Source organism: Procambarus clarkii, chromosome 51, assembly GCF_040958095.1.
Source record: "Procambarus clarkii isolate CNS0578487 chromosome 51, FALCON_Pclarkii_2.0, whole genome shotgun sequence".
NCBI lineage: Eukaryota > Metazoa > Arthropoda > Malacostraca > Decapoda > Cambaridae > Procambarus > Procambarus clarkii.
Genome location: NC_091200.1, coordinates 10,157,701 through 10,177,700, shown reverse-complemented (window position 1 = coordinate 10,177,700; position 20,000 = coordinate 10,157,701). Strand labels below are relative to the sequence as shown.

General features: G+C 49.1%; 1 protein-coding gene across 2 annotated transcripts in view; it reads left to right on the top strand.

Moving 5' to 3' along the window:
• Positions 1–20,000, top strand: part of LOC123774593 (uncharacterized) — a 119,551-nt gene that overhangs the window by 46,019 nt on the left and 53,532 nt on the right. For both annotated transcript variants that reach the window (XM_069303993.1, XM_045768991.2), the window contains exon 3: positions 19,700–19,930. In XM_069303993.1, coding sequence (XP_069160094.1) covers positions 19,703–19,930 — 228 coding nt within the window. In that variant the 5' untranslated portion in view covers positions 19,700–19,702. The remainder of the gene's footprint in view (positions 1–19,699; positions 19,931–20,000) is intronic.

Sequence of the window (20,000 nt, the reverse complement as noted above, 5' to 3'; positions counted from 1 at the left end):
CTGTGAACCAGGCACGCTGTTTCGTGACTATTGCCCCTCATCTGAAAGTGCAATTGCGATCACAGTAGAAAGTTGCGCAGTCTACTCTTTCTTCCGGTGGCCAGTCACGCCCCCCCCCCACCTCCCCATGGTCACTCTTCCACACACTTATACTCACGCTCACTACTGCCTCTCTACTTCTTCCACCTCATGCTGGGTGTATGTGGTTAAAGCTTGTGATAACTATTCTCCTACTGCTGCTGCGGCCACCGCTGTTGCTGTTGCTACTGCTGTTGCTACTGCTGCTGCTGTTGTTGCTGTTAATGCCGCCTTTGTTGCTGTTGTTGGTGCCAGGTGTGGACCATCAGCACTAACACCTAAGTGACTGCCTTAAGTTCTCTCTCCTCCCTGGCTACAAGGCTGGTGTTTTTATCGGTGAAAAGCCCCTGACCTACGGTGTTGGTAGTGTTCTGTGCCTGTGGTTACGGTGTGCTTGGTGAACCTGGTGAGCCCGGTGCTTCGTGAGCCCGGTGCTTCGTGAGCCCGGTGCTTCGTGAGCCCGGTGCTTCGTGAGCCCGGTGCTTCGTGAGCCCGGTGCTTCGTGAGCCCGGTGCTTCGTGAGCCCGGTGCTTCGTGAGCCCGGTGCTTCGTGAGCCCGGTGCCTGGTGAGCCCGGTGCCTGGTGAGCCCGGTGCCTCGTGAGCCCGGTGCTTGGGACCGGTCACGGGTTGAGCTGTTGAGGCGTATCACATGCGTTCACCTCAGTAAACTTTGAATTACTTAAGAGCATACCTGTTGCACCTGTGAGGTTTGTGTAATCATCTGGGAGGCGATAAGTTAGCGTGACGCAGGCCAGCTTCTGCAGTCAAGTCTGACTATTGTTCTGTGTTGTGTACACCTTGGTGCCCTGCCTCTCAAGGTGAGGTGCTCTTACTTGTGACTCACCTCTCTTATCACACCTGCTGAACCTACACATGTTGAACCTATACCTGTTGAACCTATACCTGTTGAACCTATTCCTGCTGAACCTACACCTGCTTATATTAACTCCTGCTGCACCTACTCTTGGCTCTGTTGACACCTGCCTCCTGTTCCATCAAGTGAAGGGCCGCCACCAACACCTGTACTCGTCAAGGTATTTGTGTCAGCCAGAGACCCAGGGACGGTTGAAGATGTTACGCCACCAAAGACCACATTCATCCCAAACATCTCCCACCTACGGGGCTACTCGTGCCCGTGCCACCTCTTGTGGTGGCTTAGTCTTCATCAATCAATCAGTCTACTTGTGCCGGCTCACCTGAGACACTGTTCGCTCTTCCCATTTAAGGCATGAATGTTCCCTCCGGAAAGGAGGCGAAGAATCTTCTAATTTATACTTGGGAATACTCGCTCAGGTCTCTGATCTAATTAGTAAAATAATAATTTACCGGAATATGAGAGTGACTGTGATTTAGCATAGCTCTAATGAAGCTAGATGCATAATGAAATAATTGGGAGTAAATTGGACCTGTCGTAGCCCGGTTAGTCTCTGTAGAGTTAATTTCTCCTCGGAACCCTGTGTTGTTAAGAGTAGGAAAGGTATAAGCACCATCGTTATGATATCAGTATGATAGCTCCACCACTCTTTAACCTTCTATCAGATAATACTAGACATTTTGCTTTACCAACAGTATAAATTGTGAACAAGATAAGCTTCTTCAATAGACGATTGATTAAACGGGTTGTGAGGACTATGTGGCCCCCGGGCCGCTAACACCAATAGCCTGACTGGTCAGACGGGTACCATGGAAGCCTGACCTCAGGCAGGGCTGCCACAGTTGAACGATAGTAACAACCACTAACACCTTCCTCTAGTTCCCAGAGTGATGGGTCATATCTCTGCCTCTAGACCTTCCTCTGGGTACCAGGGGTGCCTTTACCCGTTTCAGTTGCCTCAGAAGTCCTTGAAATAAGATGACAGGATGTTAGAATCCTGCCCCCACAGGCGTCCCACCTGGTGAGTAATTATGTTTGCTACATTGACTGTTGGTTGCAGTTCTCAACCCCCCCCCCCCCCCCCCCCCCCACCACTAACCCCGGGGAGACTCCACTTTATTCACTCGCAGAATACATTCTAAATTGCCACATCTTCTAAAAGATAAAGAAAATTGTAAAGTATACCAAAGGGTGTTTACCTGGGAGAGGACGCCTTCGCTCTCATAAAGAGGCCGGTTGTTAGGGACATTATAGCTCCGGTTCTTGACGCTGTCACAATGGGATGGATTTATGCAGAGAAGCCTCGTTACTCTGGAATGTTTGTGAAACTGCTTGTGGTGGAGGGGGGTAGTAGTGCGGGTGGTGGTGGGAATGATGCTAGTAGTACTAGTGTAGGTGGTGGTGGGAATGATGCTAGTAGTACTAGTGTAGGTGGTGGTGGGAATGATGCTAGTAGAACTAGTGTAGGTGGTGGTGGGAATGATGCTAGTAGTACTAGTGTAGGTGGTGGTGGGAATGATGCTAGTAGTACTAGTGTAGGTGGTGGTGGGAATGATGATGGTAGTACTAGTGTAGGTGGTGGTGGGAATGATGATGGTAGTACTAGTGTAGGTGGTGGTGGGAATGATGCTAGTAGTACTAGTGTAGGTGGTGGTGGGAATGATGCTAGTAGTACTAGTGTAGGTGGTGGTGGGAATGATGATAGTGGTGGTAGATATCACTGTGTGAGAGTTGGTGTCACAATTATCGTTGTGTTTCAAATCGTTGTACTAAGAGAACAGCTGGAGGAGGAAGATATAGTAGAAATAAAGATAGTATTAGTAATAGTGCCTAACTCACTCAGTTTTGGTTGCTGGGGTCGAACTTCGGCTCCTGGATATCGCCTTTCAACTTTCAGTCAACTGGTGAACATCTTCCTGAAACCCTTTTGGCCTGTCATATGATTTAGTCAGCATGGAGTTTACCTATACATGTCACTTCCTAATTCATTCCACGTCCTTCCTACTCTTAAAGTTCTTCCTAATATCCTTGTGACTAATTGGGATACTTACTTGCTTCCTGTGTCTGCATTTTACTGCTTCCTGTCATTGTCCATATTATCGTTTTTCCTGAGGGCTTTTAATGTTTGGTCAGATGTTTCATGTCTTCTCCAGTGACGTGAGGTCCCTGTTAGATTGCCCCGTGACTCCCTCTGGGGGTGTGTGGGGGGGGGGGATATGGGCTTTATGCCGATATTACTGTATTGGTCTTGAGCAAGGGTTCCTACTCCCGGGAGGGTAGGCAGTAGAGAGAAGGCCAAAATGGAAAAATATACATTTTGATAAGTTATTGGTTATAGACAATATTTTATGACTAAAATCTCTCATTTGTTTTATTCTTTTAAGAACAAAGTTACACCTGTTTGAAGGTGCGATGCGATAGTTTTAAGAGAGGCTGGATGCCCCTGGCTCCACCCAACACACGCCAAAGGCTGCTCCACGTGCTCCAAAAGTGCATCATGTGTACTTGCTCTTCATGTTACCAGGGATAAAGACTCCTACAATTGGAGAAACCGGGATCGTCGAGACTTGTATTCTTCATTGTGCAAAACTTGTCTTCGGGGATGATACAGTTAATAAGCAAATCCCGCTCTCTAAATTATTAGACAAGTCGAGGACAAACTCGAGACTTCGTCTCAAGTCTCGAGTAGATGATGAGACTGAAGATGGGTTATATTTCTCAAGGCAATATTGTTTTTTTTCAGCCTTGCATATGCAGGTGACATTATCCAATGTGTGTATCTCAGGAGATATTTTGTAACGTCTACCAAGGTGTCCTCCTCCCAGTGCCATCATGTCCGATCTCCTGGCCCTAGCACCAACCCTCATTACTTTGTACTTGCTCGAGTATAACTACATCAGTCATTTGTTGGATTGTTGCTGTAGTTTGTCATGATCTTCCTTTCCTTCTTGTAGTTGTTCTCTGTGATTATCGTCAGCAATATTCTCACCGCACATCAACAAGACCAAAGTGTGTGCTCCAGATCTCACTGCAAGATGTGTGCTAATACGTGTTGTTTATGAGGATGATCAAGCCATTTTTCTTGGGAGGACCGTGTGTGGTCTCTGACTATTAATATTCATAAAGTCTGACAGTGATGCTCTCTTTTCTTACGTTTGGTCTAATGTTACATTTTTATTTCAAGAAAGAGTGACAGAGCTTTCACGCTGCATGACTGTTTGCGTTTGCGTGTTTTTTTATTATTATTATTTATGTCTGCAGAATCGAGCTATTAACTCTTGGACCCCGCCTTGCTGACCAATCTCTTTATCCTCTATTATATCTACTACATATATATCTGTTTAACACATGCGCGCTCACACATTCCCAGGGAGCAGCCCGTAGCACCTGTCTAATTCCCAGGTACCTATTTACTCCTAGGGTGAACAGGCGTATCAGGGTGAGAGAAACTCTGCCCAATTGTTTCCGCTTCCGCCGGGAATTTAACCCAGGCCACTAGGACTAGGAACTCCAGGCGCTATCCACTCAGCCACGAGGCCCTCTGTGTACACTCACCTAGTTGTACTCGCCTAGTTTGTTTGTATTACATCTGCGTGTTGCTTGTCTTCCATGGCACCTGAGGCCAGGTCATAGTGATCTAGCAGCTGTGAGAGGCAGGAGCGACCTGTTCTGAACCCGTGTTGTCCAGGGTTATGCAGATGGTGTGATTAATGTGATTTTTTTTTTTTTTTTGAGATATATACAAGAGTTGTTACATTCTTGTACTATTTGTCATCTTACTTCATAGGATTCTTTCAAAGATTTTTATGATGTGTGAGGTTAGAGCTATTGGTCTACATTTTTTTTGCATCTGCTTTACTACCTCCTTTGTGAAGTGCCGCGATCTTCGTTGTTTTATGTATGTCAGGGATGACGCCAGTATCTAGGCTCAGTCTCCAAAAGATGTTTAGGACATGTGATTGTGGTATTTTTCATTAATTGATGAATATAAAATTCCACGAGTATGGGCGTGGTGCAGAGTACATGGCCATGCTGTCTATGGCTATTTCAAAGTCCAGTGGGGGTTTGGGTGACATCTCATGTGGTTCGATGTTGGTGTCACATTTATGAAGGATCCATTTGGATCAACGACCTTCAATGTGGTCTTCAGGGGTTCACTGAAAACAGAATCGTACTGAGGCCTCGGCATTTCACTCATTTCTTTGTTGTTATCTGTGAAAGTTCCATCACCCTTGTGCAAGGGCCCAACGCTGGATGCAGTTTTTGTTCTTGTTTTTGCATACGGTAAAAGTATTTCGGGTTCCTCTCTATTTTACTTACAGCCTTTTGTTCCCTTTTTCCACTCTTGGAATTGATATGATTCTCTTAACATTTATCTTTCTCTACATAGCTTTCCACGTCGTTGTTGGGATAGAGTGGAGTGTTTTGATATTTTTAATTAATTTAATTTTGCCCCGAGGGGCGAGTTTATTGGGCAGCGCCACTCATCCTATGAGTGGACACACCGCCATAGCAGCATGTACAACATTCCCAATAGGAAGAAAACCCGCTGGGTTGTTCATCCTGTCACTTGTACCCAGACACAGCTGGAACTTGCTTAACTGTGTTAAGTGAACAGCTCCTCAAACAAGAAGATTAACATTTGTCAACCCTTAAAATCTTACGTTATCTTGCGGGTGCAAAATGGGGAAAATCTTTTAAGAACAGTATCTAGATGTTCTGCGATATGTTTTCTTCGCCTATAGAGGGAGCGCCGTTCTCTTTCCAGTTTGCATCTTTTTATCTTTTTTCTTAGTGTTCCACTGTGTTACCTGCTTGATGGGGTTCTGGGAGTTCTACTCCCCAAGCCCGGCCCGAGGCCAGGCTTGACTTGTGAGAGTGTATATTGTGACTTGTGTATATTATGTATACGCACACAATGAACACAAATAAAAAATCTTGAGCGAGAAATACGGCAGTGTAGAGTAGAGGTGCCATAGACACAGAGAACACTGAACATCGTAGATTCACGACTCATATCCTCTTAATAAATATAAGAAATTTTGCTGAAACGCAAGCGGAAGTTTTCAAGAAGCATTTGGACAAGTTCCTGTAGTAAGTGATGGATTGTATTGGATATGTGGGTCTGCAGAACGATCTATGCAGGGGAGAATGGTTGGGTCACTGAGGCAATTTGTGACAGTTGAGGCAGCTGTGAGTAAGGAGTGTAGTGATGGGGCGGACAGTGAGTCAGTTGTGACCCAGTTGAGGCAGTGCAGTGAGTAAGGAGTGTAGTGATGGGTGAGGCAGTAGCGTGTCTGGCGGCGGACCTGGTGGCTGGCGGTGTCTGGCGCCGGACCTGAGGAAGGTGACCGTAGGCGGCGTCACCACCACCACCAAGACCTTCGGCCGCTCCGTCAGTAGGACCTGAGGGAGGCGGCCGCCATGCCGCTACTCCTCCTGCCTCCCACGCTGGCCCGCGCCTCGCGCACACCAAACATGAGGAGATTTCGCAAGCACAGCGCCCGATCCACTGTGAGTGGTGTTTGAGTGTGTGGAGGCCTGTGTGTGTGTGTGTGTGTGTGGCGCACTCTAGTGATGAGGAGGCGCACTCTAGTGATGAGGAGGCGCACTCTAGTGATGAGGAGGCGCACTCTAATGGTGAGAAACGCATTCTAGTGATGAGAAACGTTCACTAGTGGTGAGAATGTGCAAGCTAGTGGTGAGAAACGCACTCTAATGATGAGAAACGTGCACTAGTGGTGAAAAGGGGCGCTCTAATGGTGAGGAGGCGCGCTCTAGTGGTGAGGATTGTAGTGGTGTTGAGGGCAGGCAGGTGGGTGTCGGTTAGTGAATAGCATATGACAGATGGGAGTGAGCTAAGGCAGGCGAGGTGGGGCCCGGGCTGGGGCGGGTCAGGTGGCCCCGGGCTGGGGCGGGTCAGGTGGCCCCGGGCTGGGGCGGGTCAGGTGGCCCCGGGCTGGGGCGGGTCAGGTGGCCCCGGGCTGGGGCGGGTCAGGTGGGCCCGGGCTGGGGCGGGTCAGGTGGGCCCGGGCTGGGGCGGGTCAGGTGGCCCCGGGCTGGGGCGGGTCAGGTGGCCCCGGGCTGGGGCGGGTCAGGTGGGCCCGGGCCGGGGCGGGTCAGGTCACTGCTGATGGAGGTCATGTATGACTCTTCTGGCAAACTGTTCCCCTAGACGCGTGACGTCACTAGTGTTATCATTGTCTACTAGTGGTCACGCTGGAGTTATCTTGGTAGTGGAAAAAAAAGAAACATTGGAATTCAATTCAAGTCAATATTTTCAGTATTCCTACGTGGCTTTTTACACTGTTTAAATTCACACAAAAATGTATTATTAAGAATCTGAAAATTGTCATTCTTCTTTGGGTGTCTTCAACCAGTGGCTGTGTAATGTCATTAGTGTGTGGAGTTGTATGATGTCACTGGTGTATATGGACAGTGGCTGGTGTTACTGTGAGTGTTGTATGTTGTCACTGGTGTATATGGACAGTGGCTGGTGTTACTGTGAGTGTTGTATGTTGTCACTGGTGTATATGGACAGTGGCTGGTGTTACTGTGAGTGTTGTATGTTGTCACTGGTGTATATGGACAGTGGCTGGTGTTACTGTGAGTGTTGTATGATGTCACTGGTGTATATGGACAGTGGCTGGTGTTACTGTGAGTGTTGTATGTTGTCACTGGTGTATATGGACAGTGGCTGGTGTTACTGTGAGTGTTGTATGTTGTCACTGGTGTATATGGACAGTGGCTGGTGTTACTGTGAGTGTTGTATGATGTCACTGGTGTATATGGACAGTGGCTGGTGTTACTGTGAGTGTTGTATGTTGTCACTGGTGTATATGGACAGTGGCTGGTGTTACTGTGAGTGTTGTATGTTGTCACTGGTGTATATGGACAGTGGCTGGTGTTACTGTGAGTGTTGTATGATGTCACTGGTGTATATGGACAGTGGCTGGTGTTACTGTGAGTGTTGTATGACATCACTGGTGTATGCCAGTGTTACTGGCAGTGTATGAGGCAGTGCTGAAGTGAGGCATTCCGCCACTGAAGTCATTTCTGAGCAATTTGTCAGAAACTTGACACGTTATATAATTGCCTCGTTGCAGATGCAAGAGTAACAGGGTTGCATCAATCGTGCAATACAACACATCGCTTCTCTGTATCAGGCATTCTTGGTGCGTCTGACAGATATCACGAAGAAAGCTTTTCCATCAGAAAATCTGTGAATATAATTGTATAATTTGTTTGGTAACATGTTTGATATCATGATTGGTATTGTTTGATGTCATGGTTGGTAGTATTGCTGTCATGTTTGGTAAGACGTTCGCGTGCTTACATTGAAGGGTTGGCCAAGCTCAGGCCCTCCGTTATGGGCTGTCAGCGGGACACCACATGGCTCAGAGAAAGGTTTTTTGAAAATATCAGACGACTTCGCTTGATAGCGCACAAGAGTATGAACTGTACTAATTTGCGCGCGCGCGTGTGTGTGTGTGTGTGTGTGTGTGATTATTTAATTACCTAAGTGTAGTTACAGGATGGGAGCTACGCTCGTGGTGTGTGTGTGTGTGTGTGTGTGTGTGTGTGTGTGTGTGTGTGTGTGTGTGTGTGTGTGTTCACGAGCATGGGTATTATTGTGGAAGCAATGTAGGATGGCCTCCACGGACTCCATTTATTATGGAGATGCGAAATGTTGGTGAGAGCTGGTGACATTCTTGATACGCTCCAGGTATGGCGTTGGCAAGCTGCAGGTGTGGCGTTGGCAAGCTTCAGGTGTGGCGTTGGCAAGCTCCAGGTGTGGCGTTGGCAAGCTCCAGGTGTGGCGCTGATACAAGGAACAGCTAACACCAAGTCACCGCTTGCTCCACGTTCCGTACCTGAACAAGGCCTGTAAGAAGGACACCTATGGAATCGAATATAAAAATAAAAATATAATTAAATTAGGTGAGAGGAGAGCAAAGCGCAGGAGGGCCCAGCGTCGGGTCAAGTGTGGAGGGCGGCCATCACTTGTGGTCTTCGTGTTGGGGTAATATCACCAATTTGCTGCACCTGACGTCCCAGCAGGTATTTACCATCATCATCACTCGAATAACCTTCAGAGGAGGGGCTGGGGGAGGGCTGAGGGGCTAAATAGCTGCACTCCGCTCCCCCCTTGCGTCAAGATTCCTTAGAACTACTTCAATGTCGCCTCACAAGGTTTCTACTCTTTACCGCGGCACTTCCGACCGGCCTAAGAGTGGGGGAGATTCTGCACAAAATTACATCACCTAACTCTCCTGTATCTCACCATTATCGACGGGCTTAACGAGCCTCTCACACAGGGTTGCAGATTTTGTTTTTATTGTTGGGAGGAAGGCTTCCTCTTTGGGTCTCTTCCTCCCGACGACCGCTCTGGGAAACTCAAGAGGTGGCCGGAGAGGAGACGATGGAGGGCACCACGCTGAGATATTTAACTTTGAATGTGACGTTGTGCGTCATTGGGTCTGGAGATTTGTCCAGGAGAGGGGGGTGTTGCTGGAGGTTTATGGACGCTGTGGGGTTAAGGTATGGAGTGGGTGCAGACGTCATCACACCATGTTACCTGCCCTGGGGCAAGTTGACGCATGGTATCCTTGTTAAATTCTCACATCATATTAACTCATTAGTCCATATGAATTGTCCCAGGCTATTGGTGTTGTAGTTGTCGTTGTTTTAGATTCAGCTACTGGGAACAAAAGTAGCAAGTAGCACGGGCTATGGTGAGCCCGTAGTGGACTTATCTGGCACAGGAGCGGGGCTGTAAGTTCTACGACATGTCACTACTCTGCCAACAAACCGACTGCTGTAACCAAGACCACTAAATAAATATCAAAACCACTAAACTCTGTGTATATAATCAACCAAATAACGTAACATAATTGTAGGTTATATTGGTTATTGTGGGATCACCGTGGCATTCCGGTGCGGCCCGAGTGTTAGCTCCTCTACACTTTCACAAGCTCTTTGTGTCCACACATTTGTACTTGCTCCAGAGCTGTTACTGATGCTCGGGCACTGATGCACACCATCGCCTGCTCGTATATTCCCGTTTATACTGCACCGAAGGTTGATCTTTCATGCTCTGACAACCTGGGTTGGCTGACACGCGCTGTACGTTGCCGTCACCACCACCGTCTACTGCCACCTCCCACGGCTCACAGAACCTCCGCGCGTCTTGTTGACGTATATTGAGCTGGCGTCACGACCTTGCTTGTTAACATACTCCCACACACCCCCGCCGACACTTGTTGGCTAACACATACCTGTAGCAGCGACCACGCCCCCTTGATTGATACGCACACCAGTTAAAACAACAATTTTCAAAATGTATGGCAAGAGTGACATTTTCCCATTTCCAGGAAGTTATTGCAGCGCCGTCTGCTCCACACCTTGGTAGTATCGATATCCTCTACGTGATATTCATATTGAGAAAATGCTGAAAGAATCCTTTATGATATAATAGTTTAGGTGTTGCTCTTGGGCCAGCTTGTTGGCTTGTAAGACGAAAAAGCGAGAAAGGCGCACCTGGAGACTTTTACCACCTTTTGTGGTATGGCGTCCAAGGACACCTCCAGCTGCTGCAAGAGCTGCCGGAGTGTCAAACACACCTGGAACATTGTGTCTACTACTGCATCTCTAAGGTCACCAGCACCTCCTATCCTTGTAGGTAGCAGTTGTTTCACAAGACACCTGGAACCATTGACAACACCTGTACCCTTCACCTGCGGGCCCTAGCAAGTGGCCACCTTCAAGTCTTTATCTCCTGCCATCTCAACACTTTGTATTCATGCTTGCCATTATATTTTTTGTAGTCTCAAATTTACATAAAAAAAATTTAACCTTGACTAATTCGTAGTGTTCGTGGTGTAGGTAGTGTTGGCTTCGCCTCGCACAGTGCGTAAAAAAGATTTGAAAAAATATATCCAAGGTATACATTGGATCACGGAACTTAATTATTGGTAAATTTTTGTTTCATTAACCCATGGTGTTTAAGTGATGTTTGTCGCGTGTTGGGTGTGTGTATAGTGTTTGTATACTGTGCTCCTCAATATTGGGTCGGTGTATATGACAAGTGTCGCTGGTGCTAGACGTACAGTAGAGAACATTAAGGACCTCACCTTAAGTTATTTTCAGTCATACACTGTGGCAGCTCTGGGGACTGGGGCGTCTTAGGAACGCTGCTAACATGACCAACTCCCTTCATTTTACCTGCCAAAAAAAAAAAAAAAAAAATATATATATATATATATATATATATATATATATATATATATATATATAAACTCATCATTATTTTTGCGCAATATGGTAATGTTAAAACTGCGACTGGAAAACGCTTGATAAAGTCTGCCCTCAACGCCATTCATGCATGGAGCGTGTCAAGACAAATGCTCAGTCTTTCTGTTCTCTGTCCATCGTCTTTCATCTTTAGCGCACGGAGCGCATGTCACGACCGACGGGGCGACAGCAGCGTGTGAAATATGAGTACGGTAGCTGTCAGGTGTGCGCTTGCGCGTGAGTCCGAGCGTTCCGGTGGGTGCGTATATGTGTCGGCGTGGACATGCGCCGTCCCCACACACACACCTCCCACCTTCACTCATGCTGCCCTTTACGTCTCTACTTTTTTACCTGGTATTTACCCTGCATGAGGTGGACCAAGGGAAGACCGGGACCAGCGGCGGGTGGACACCAGGGCCTGGACGTCTGGTAACGTACCAGGTACTAATACTAGTGCACTCTAATGCTGCCTCTCGTCGCCTGGTGCCTGGCCTCTGTAGGCAGGGACACTCTTCTGTACTTGGGCGGGACTCTCTCTCTGAATGTGTGCACGGTTGTGTTGGTGACTGTGTGCACGGTTGTGTTGGTGACTGTGTGCACGGTTGTGTTGGTGACTGTGTGCACGGTTGTGTTGGTGACTGTGTGCACGGTTGTGTTGGTGACTGTGTGCACGGTTGTGTTGGTGACTGTGTGCACGGTTGTGTTGGTGACTGTGTGCACGGTTGTGTTGGTGACTGTGTGCACGGTTCTTTCCATGAGAATAGGGAATAAACCTGCAACACAAATCAACGGTGGTGTTGATAATGCCACGACGTGTCTCCGTGCCCAGTGTCTCTTGCCGTAGCTGTCCATATATTGCTTGTTATAGCGTGTAATAGTATGTATTGTTACTGATGCAGTATTAATGGTCTGGTTAAGATCGTTGTCTAATCATCCAACTTGTCCAGAGCGTTTTCTTCTAGTACCCCATAATATTGACATCTTTTTGTGTTTTTGATAATTTTAAGGTTCTACTTCTGGCATGGTGTAGTTTGAGGAGCTTGCTTGTGCTACCTGTGTTTGGTACTTGGCTCCGTTCATTGTGTCACGCTCGCTCATAGCTCTTCTTCCTACTCTCTTCATCCTCGTTCCTTCTTCCCTCTTCCTTTCCAGAGTTCTTATCGCTGATATTAGCTTCCTATACCAGGTCTCCCCAGCCTCCTGGTCAACTGATTCACTCTCTCTCTCTCTTCCCTAATGCTGTGTTTCCTCCATTCCTTGCTTAGTGGGCACACCTCCTTAGTGGGGACCCCCAACCCCAATACCCCTACCAGAAGCCCCCCCAACCCCAATACCCCTACCAGAAGCCCCCCCACCTTCACCCGAGTGCCTGAGGCACTGTGCCGTCGCTCCAAACCCTGCCTGGAGCACGGCACCACACCCTTTCTCCCGTCCACACCCTGGAGCGAAGTGGCCAGAAATATACGTGTTGGCCACCGTTTCCTGCACTACTTACCCACCTACACTTCCTCGCTCTCCCCGCTGACACACTCCCTCGTCTGCCTCCTCCTTTCCCTCCCTGTCTGCCCGACCAGCCGGGTTGTACTGGACATGTGGGCCTGCGGCCGGCTGTAACAGCCTTCTAGATCAAGTAATCAAGACTAACGTTACCTCAGGCTAGTCTAGTAGAGCTCCTTCAACACTCTAGATATACTCGTGTACTTTCTAGCTCTGATGACTGAATCTTCCGACTTCACATTCCTGTTGATGCTGTTCTTACTGGTGCTCCTCCTGCAGTTGCTGTGCCTGATGTTGCTTCTGTTACCGCCTGCTACTGATACTGTTCCCGTTGTTCATGCTGCCAGTGGTGCTGTTCCCGTTGTTCATGCTGCCAGTGGTGCTGTTCCCGTTGTTCATGCCAGTGGTGCTGTTCCCGTTGTTCATGCCAGTGGTGCTGTTCCCGTTGTTCATGCTGCCAGTGGTGCTGTTCCCGTTGTTCATGCTGCCCGTGGTGCTGTTCCCGTTCATGCTGCCAGTGGTGCTGTTCCCGTTGTTCATGCTGCCAGTGGTGCTGTTCCCGTTGTTCATGCTGCCAGTGGTGCTGTTCCCGTTGTTCATGCTGCCAGTGGGGCTGTTCCCGTTCATGCTGCCAGTGGGGCTGTTCCCGTTGTTCATGCTGCCCGTGGTGCTGTTCCCGTTGTTCATGCTGCCAGTAGTGCTGTTCCCGTTGTTCATGCTGCCAGTGGTGCTGTTCCCGTTGTTCATGCTGCCAGTGGTGCTGTTCCCGTTGTTCATGCTGCCAGTGGGGCTGTTCCCGTTGTTCATGCTGCCAGTGGTGCTGTTCCCGTTGTTCATGCTGCCAGTGGTGCTGTTCCCGTTGTTCATGCTGCCCGTGGTGCTGTTCCCGTTCATGCTGCCAGTGGTGCTGTTCCCGTTGTTCATGCTGCCAGTGGTGCTGTTCCCGTTGTTCATGCTGCCAGTGGTGCTGTTCCCGTTCATGCTGCCAGTGGGGCTGTTCCCGTTGTTCATGCTGCCAGTGGTGCTGTTCCCGTTGTTCATGCTGCCCGTGGTGCTGTTCCCGTTGTTCATGCTGCCAGTAGTGCTGTTCCCGTTGTTCATGCTGCCAGTGGTGCTGTTCCCGTTGTTCATGCTGCCAGTGGTGCTGTTCCCGTTGTTCATGCTGCCAGTGGTGCTGTTCCCGTTGTTCATGCTGCCAGTGGGGCTGTTCCCGTTGTTCATGCTGCCAGTGGTGCTGTTCCCGTTGTTCATGCTGCCAGTGGTGCTGTTCCTGGCCTTGCACTCGCCAACCATTGTCTTAACAATATAGAGTATAAATAAAGCCTTCTCAAAGTCTAATCCCTTCATCGTGAACCCTTTTGTTAACACCTGTGTTCAATACGCTCCGTTAACCCATTTGTTCAACCCCCTCTCGTTCAGAACTTCCCAACACTGACTCATCTATGAGTCGCCCTTCCATCACTGAGTCATTTCATGATAGGCTGAAGACGCCGTCTCCCATCCTGCCCTCCCACGCGAGCTTACTCATCAATGACTCGCTCACTCATATTTACCTGCACGCACCCATCTGGCTGGGCCTGGCTGGCTCGTTGGTGGGTGTCCTCCACCCTTCATCCCCATCACTCCACCCTTCCCCATCACTCCACCCCTTCCCCATCACTCCACCCATCCCTTCCTCCACTCCATGACTCCACCCTAACGTACCTAGCAGTGTCTCCTGAGCAGTAAGGTCTAGCTAGCTCTGTGCCCTGCCTACCGGCCCTGTAACTCCTTTGACAATAAAATTCTTTGTCGACTCTGGCCTTAAGGGTGTGGATGGAGGTGGCTTCCTCAACTTCCTCATCACTTCACATTCCTCCCTTACAAATGACTCCACCCCCCAGCCCCTCCCCCCCCTCTCTAGAGTGCAAGTGTACTCGACAGGGTGGAGTCAGAATTTCAGAATTTCCGGTAATTGGAATGTCATTTCTCTACAGAATTGAACATTGTAAATTGTTAATTTTCAAATTTGTTCAAGTAAAGTTGAAGACATTTTTGGAGCTCGAGCCTGAATTGTGACTTAAAATGCTGATTTTTGTGTACGGGGGCGTCCTGTGTGTGTGTGTAGATGTCTATCTATCTATCTATCTCTTTCTATCTTACTCTTTGTATCTTTCTCACTTTCTTCTTTCTTTGTACTTACCCCCCCCCTGCCCTCACATAAGTACAGTACAGGCAGTATGACCAGGACACAAGTACAGTGACAACTGGTAGACGAGGAGTGCTGGCGGCTCAGTGTTACAATGAGAGCCTCGCCCTCTTCGCCTGGGCATGACGAGGCACGAGGACAGTGTCAAGATGATAGTGTTGTCTTCACCAGGTAACACCATCATGTAGTGATGCACCGCCGCCCTCCTCACTTTGTTGTGTGGGAATAACCAGGGAGGTGGGGGGGGGGAGGGGGGGTTATCTAGAACACGTGATACAATAACAACACACTCAACCCTCTCCCTACACGCACACTCCCTACACGCACTCACACTCCCTACACGCACACACCTGCATGTTAAATACCATTGCAGGTTGGGCACGTGGTGCTGATATCACGGCCGGTTTGGAGTTCTGGTGGACGTCGCAGTGTTTCCGATATATTATATATTGTAATACTGCTGTGGTATCTACCTACACCTGGGTACCCGAAATGATACAAGCTGCGCAACTAACGTGCCAAAATGATCTCCTTTACGCAAGTGTCAGATTCAAATTTTTATTCAGGTAAAAGTACATACATTGAAGAAGAGTTACAAACATAATGTTGGATTTCTAGATAGAGTTAGTACATACAATACCTAAAGCCACTAATACGCACAGCGTTTCGGGTACGCGCTTAGCAGTATGTGCTAAGGGTTCAAGGGTTCAAGGACAAACTCTCTTAAGGCCCGTAGGAAGAGCGTGGATATCTCAAGAGAGGGTGTATGTTCTCTACTCTAAGGACTGTTTACAGTGCTCTCTACTGACCTCTAGTTACGTATTGCCATCTTCACGCTGCGTTCAGTGGTTTTTGCCTTTAGTGCGTTGCTTGTGTCTAGGGAGGGAGAGCCCCGCGGGGGGGGGGGGGGGGAATTAACGCGTTACAGGTTAGTGGTGCAGGAGACGCCAGGAGACGCCAGGAGGCCCGCGCTCGTCTGTCTTGTGTGTGTGGGGCAGCCTGGCCTCACCCTAAATGCTTCATATTTGAACTCCTGTTCATAAAGCATACAAATTTAGCTGTCTTATTCTCAACTAGACGTTGATATTGTAGGCGGCTGGGACCAGCATGGGTTCCGATACACTCCAGTATCTATTTGCAACCCGTTCTCGCAAATTTAATAAGTCAATATTGACTTATTAAATATGTGCATAGGTGACATACTTAACATAATAGTTTCCCTTGAAAAGCTTCATAGAAAACACTGACCTTACCTAACCTACTTAGTATGTTAAGATAAGCATCTTATTGCTTCGTAATTACAATTATTACCTAACCTATACCTATAATAGGTTAAGTAACAATTGTAATTACGAAGCTATAAGATGCTTATTTTAACATACTAAGTAGGTTAGGTAAGGTCGGTGTTTTCTATGAAGCTTTTCAAGGGAAGCTATTGTGTTTAGTATGTCACCTATGCACGCAACTAATAAGTCAATATTGACTTATTAAATTTGCGAGAACGGGTTGCTATTTGACGCTTCGCACATGCGGGTGAGTGTCACGCGCATGTGCAAGATAGACACAAGGGGGAAGAGTGTTGCGCCGTGGCAGTCGGTGTCTAGTCCTGGAGGGCACCTTAAGGGTTGACAGTAGCGTGGTGGGTGGAGGGAGGGGGAGACTGGGGCGGTGCTGGTGACTGTTCCCTGTAGTGTGTGTGTTCCAAGTGTTCGCTCCACGTCAAGGAGCCCAGATGGTTCCGTGTTTACACTCTTTAGTTTTTCGTGTGCGTCTGTATTTGTATTTACTATTTGTCTCTGCAGAATCCAGCTATTAGCTCTTAGACCCCGCCTTTCTAACCAATCTATTTAACGTCTTAAATCTACTACATATATTTCTCTTTAACACACACACACACACACACACACACACACACACACACACACACACACACACACACACACACACACACACACACACACACACGCGCGCGCGCGCGCGCACGCACACATCCCCCAGGAAGCAGCCCGTAAAAGCCGTCTAACTCCCAGGTACCTATTTACTGCATCAGGGTGAAAGAAACTGCACATCTGTATCCGCCGGCGCGGGGATCGAACCCGGACCACAGGATTACGTGTCCAGCGTGCTGTCCACTCAGCCACCGGCCCCTACTCTGTGTGTGTGTTTGTGTAGATTGAGCTGCAGCTGTTTGTTCCCACCTCTTGACCTTCAATCGTCTATTGCACAAGTTGCGGAGCCTGTTGGTGTGTGTCATATCTACACTTCTTAGCGCATTCCACTTGTTCATCTGCGTGTGGTCATTGTGCCGTATGCATAGAGAACATAGAGTTGGTGGTGCCCAGTCTGGGTAGCATAGTTGTTCCTTGTGCAGGGTGAGCATAAGGGTGAGGCTGGCCCACTGGTGGGGCGAGGACTGGTGTGTGGCGTGTGTGGGAGCCGCTACAGTTAGCGTGTACCCGCGGTGCTGGACCGGCCGGACCTGTTCCCTGAGAGCCGGTTGTGTGTGTGGCTGGTCCGTACACGTGCTCCGGCCCTGTGTACCTGTCATCCCGGCCAGGGGGGGGGGGGGTACAGGTGCTCTGGGTACACCTCGCACATTTGCTACATTTTTGGGTATTTTAATTTTACGAAAATAAAGAGGGAGGAGGGAGAGAGGGAGAGTCACTGTTAGTAATAACTGGACCAGCCTTGGCAGGCCGTCACTGTCAACACTGACCAGCCTTGCCAGGCCGTCACTGTCAACACTGACCAGCCTTGCCAGGTCGTCACTGTCAACACTGACCAGCCTTGGCAGGCCGTCACTGTCAACACTGACCAGCCTTGCCAGGCCGTCACTGTCAACACTGACCAGCCTTGCCAGGTCGTCACTGTCAACACTGACCAGCCTTGCCAGGCCGTCACTGTCAACACTGACCAGCCTTGACAGGCCGTCACTGTCAACACTGACCAGCCTTGCCAGGCCGTCACTGTCAACACTGACCAGCCTTGCCAGGCCGTCACTGTCAACACTGACCAGCCTTGCCAGGCCGTCACTGTCAACACTGACCAGCCTTGACAGGCCGTCACTGTCAACACTGACCAGCCTTGACAGGCCGTCACTGTCAACACTGACCAGCCTTGCCAGGCCGTCACTGTCAACACTGACCAGCCTTGCCAGGCCGTCACTGTCAACACTGACCAGCCTTGCCAGGCCGTCACTGTCAACACTGACCAGCCAGTAGCAGGCTTTAATAACTTGTAGTGATTAATTTATCACTATCATTATATACAATTATTTATTTGTTATTTTTTATTATTAAATTTTTGTTTTAATATATTTTGATTGTAACATATTTGTCTGTCATACATTTTGATAGTTTGGAATTCAATTAAATTTCCGTGTATACTTCAGATAACTCCTTCACTGGTTCGTGTATTGCGGGTTGATTGGCGGGTCAAACAGCTCACTGGAGCCTCGCTACACCAGTCCGGGCCACCAATGGCAGGCCAGGGAGCAGCCAAGCTACTCGCATGTGGTTTCGCTGGAGGCAGTGTAGGAATTAGTGCCGTGTTCAGCAGGTGGAGGGAGCAGAGGCACCCCTGAGGTGCCCCTCAGGGGGCGAGGGGACTGGCGCCAAGGGTGAGGTGCCCCTCATGAGGCGAGGGGGGCTGGCACTAAAGGGGGGGGGGACGTGCCTTTGAAGAAACCAGGGGACAGAGTCACGAAGGAGGAGTTACGTATTTACTATTTATACCCCGTCCCGGAGGCCTGGTCGGGGACCGGGCCGCGGGGACGTTGATCCCCGAAATCATCGCAAGATAACCGTCTTCGTCTAATGTACTGACTGCAAACCTATTTCTCTGTCATATCTACTGCACATACTTTTGTGCACACATGTGGGTACGGGAGCAGACGACTTGTGACTTCTGTTAGCAGGCTGATTGATTGATTGATGAAGATTAAGCCACCCAAAAGGTGGCACGGGCATGAATAGCCCTAAGTGGTGGCCCTTTTGAACCGTTAAGAGTATCATTAGCAGGCTGAGAGCTTTCCCTTCTTATAGTTCATGATAAGCCTTCTCCGCTAGTTTTCCCTGGAACACGACTCGCCAGTCGGTGCTCCCAGGTCCCCAGTTACTGCTGGGTGACCCGGGGCGAACTGATATGGATTATTTTCAGCTAATCCTCCCCGAGTTTTGTCCCGGGACGAGTGTGTGTGTGTGTGTGTGTGTGTGTGTGTGTGAGAGTGTGAGAGAGTGAGAGAGTGTGTGTGTGAGAGTGTGTGAGAGTGTGTGAGTGTGTGTGTGTGTGTGTGTGTGTGTTACCTGCGGCGTGGCTGCCAGGGTTAAGCCAGGTGTAGGTGGATGGTTGACGTTGTTGACACAGTCAACAACGTCACAGGAGGGAGTCGACGCCTAGTGTGTGTGTGTGTGTGTGTGTGTGTGTGGAAGAGGGTGTGTGAGAACATATAGGGTGCGTGTGGCTACACCTTTAATGCAGCGTTGAAATCTCCGGAGTAACTTTTCAGATGAGTGCGTCTTGACTGATAAGTGCGTCTTGGCTGATAAGTGCGTCTTGACGGAGATGCGTGTTGAAATATTGTGATCAACGTTGTGTGGTGGTGCTCCCCGAGTTGAGAACCTGTACTTTAATTGTTATTTGTTACCTGGCGGTGATGGGGGTAGTGGGTGGTGGTGGTGGACGGAGTCACTGGTGAGTGCGGCCTTCTGACAGCTGGTGACAGCCAAACACTATATATAACCTGTGTATACTTTCTTTCCTCCTGCAGAAGATGAAGGGGCTAATGAGGAAGCGGTCGACGACGGCGGCGCGGCTGCAGCGGGCCTTCAGCGCCAAAGGACTCCGCGGACCCAACCCCGACCACCAGCACAACAACAACAAAGACAGCACCAACAACAACAACAATGGCAGCAGCAGCGGAGGGCTGCCGCCAAACAGGACGAGGGAGGGAGGACCCAAGCGTCAGTTCATCATGGAGACGCCCGTCACCTTCACCACCGTGAGTCCCACATCTTCCTGTCTTGGTCATATCCTTCTGCTTCTCTGGTTGTGATCGGGAGGGTACCCTG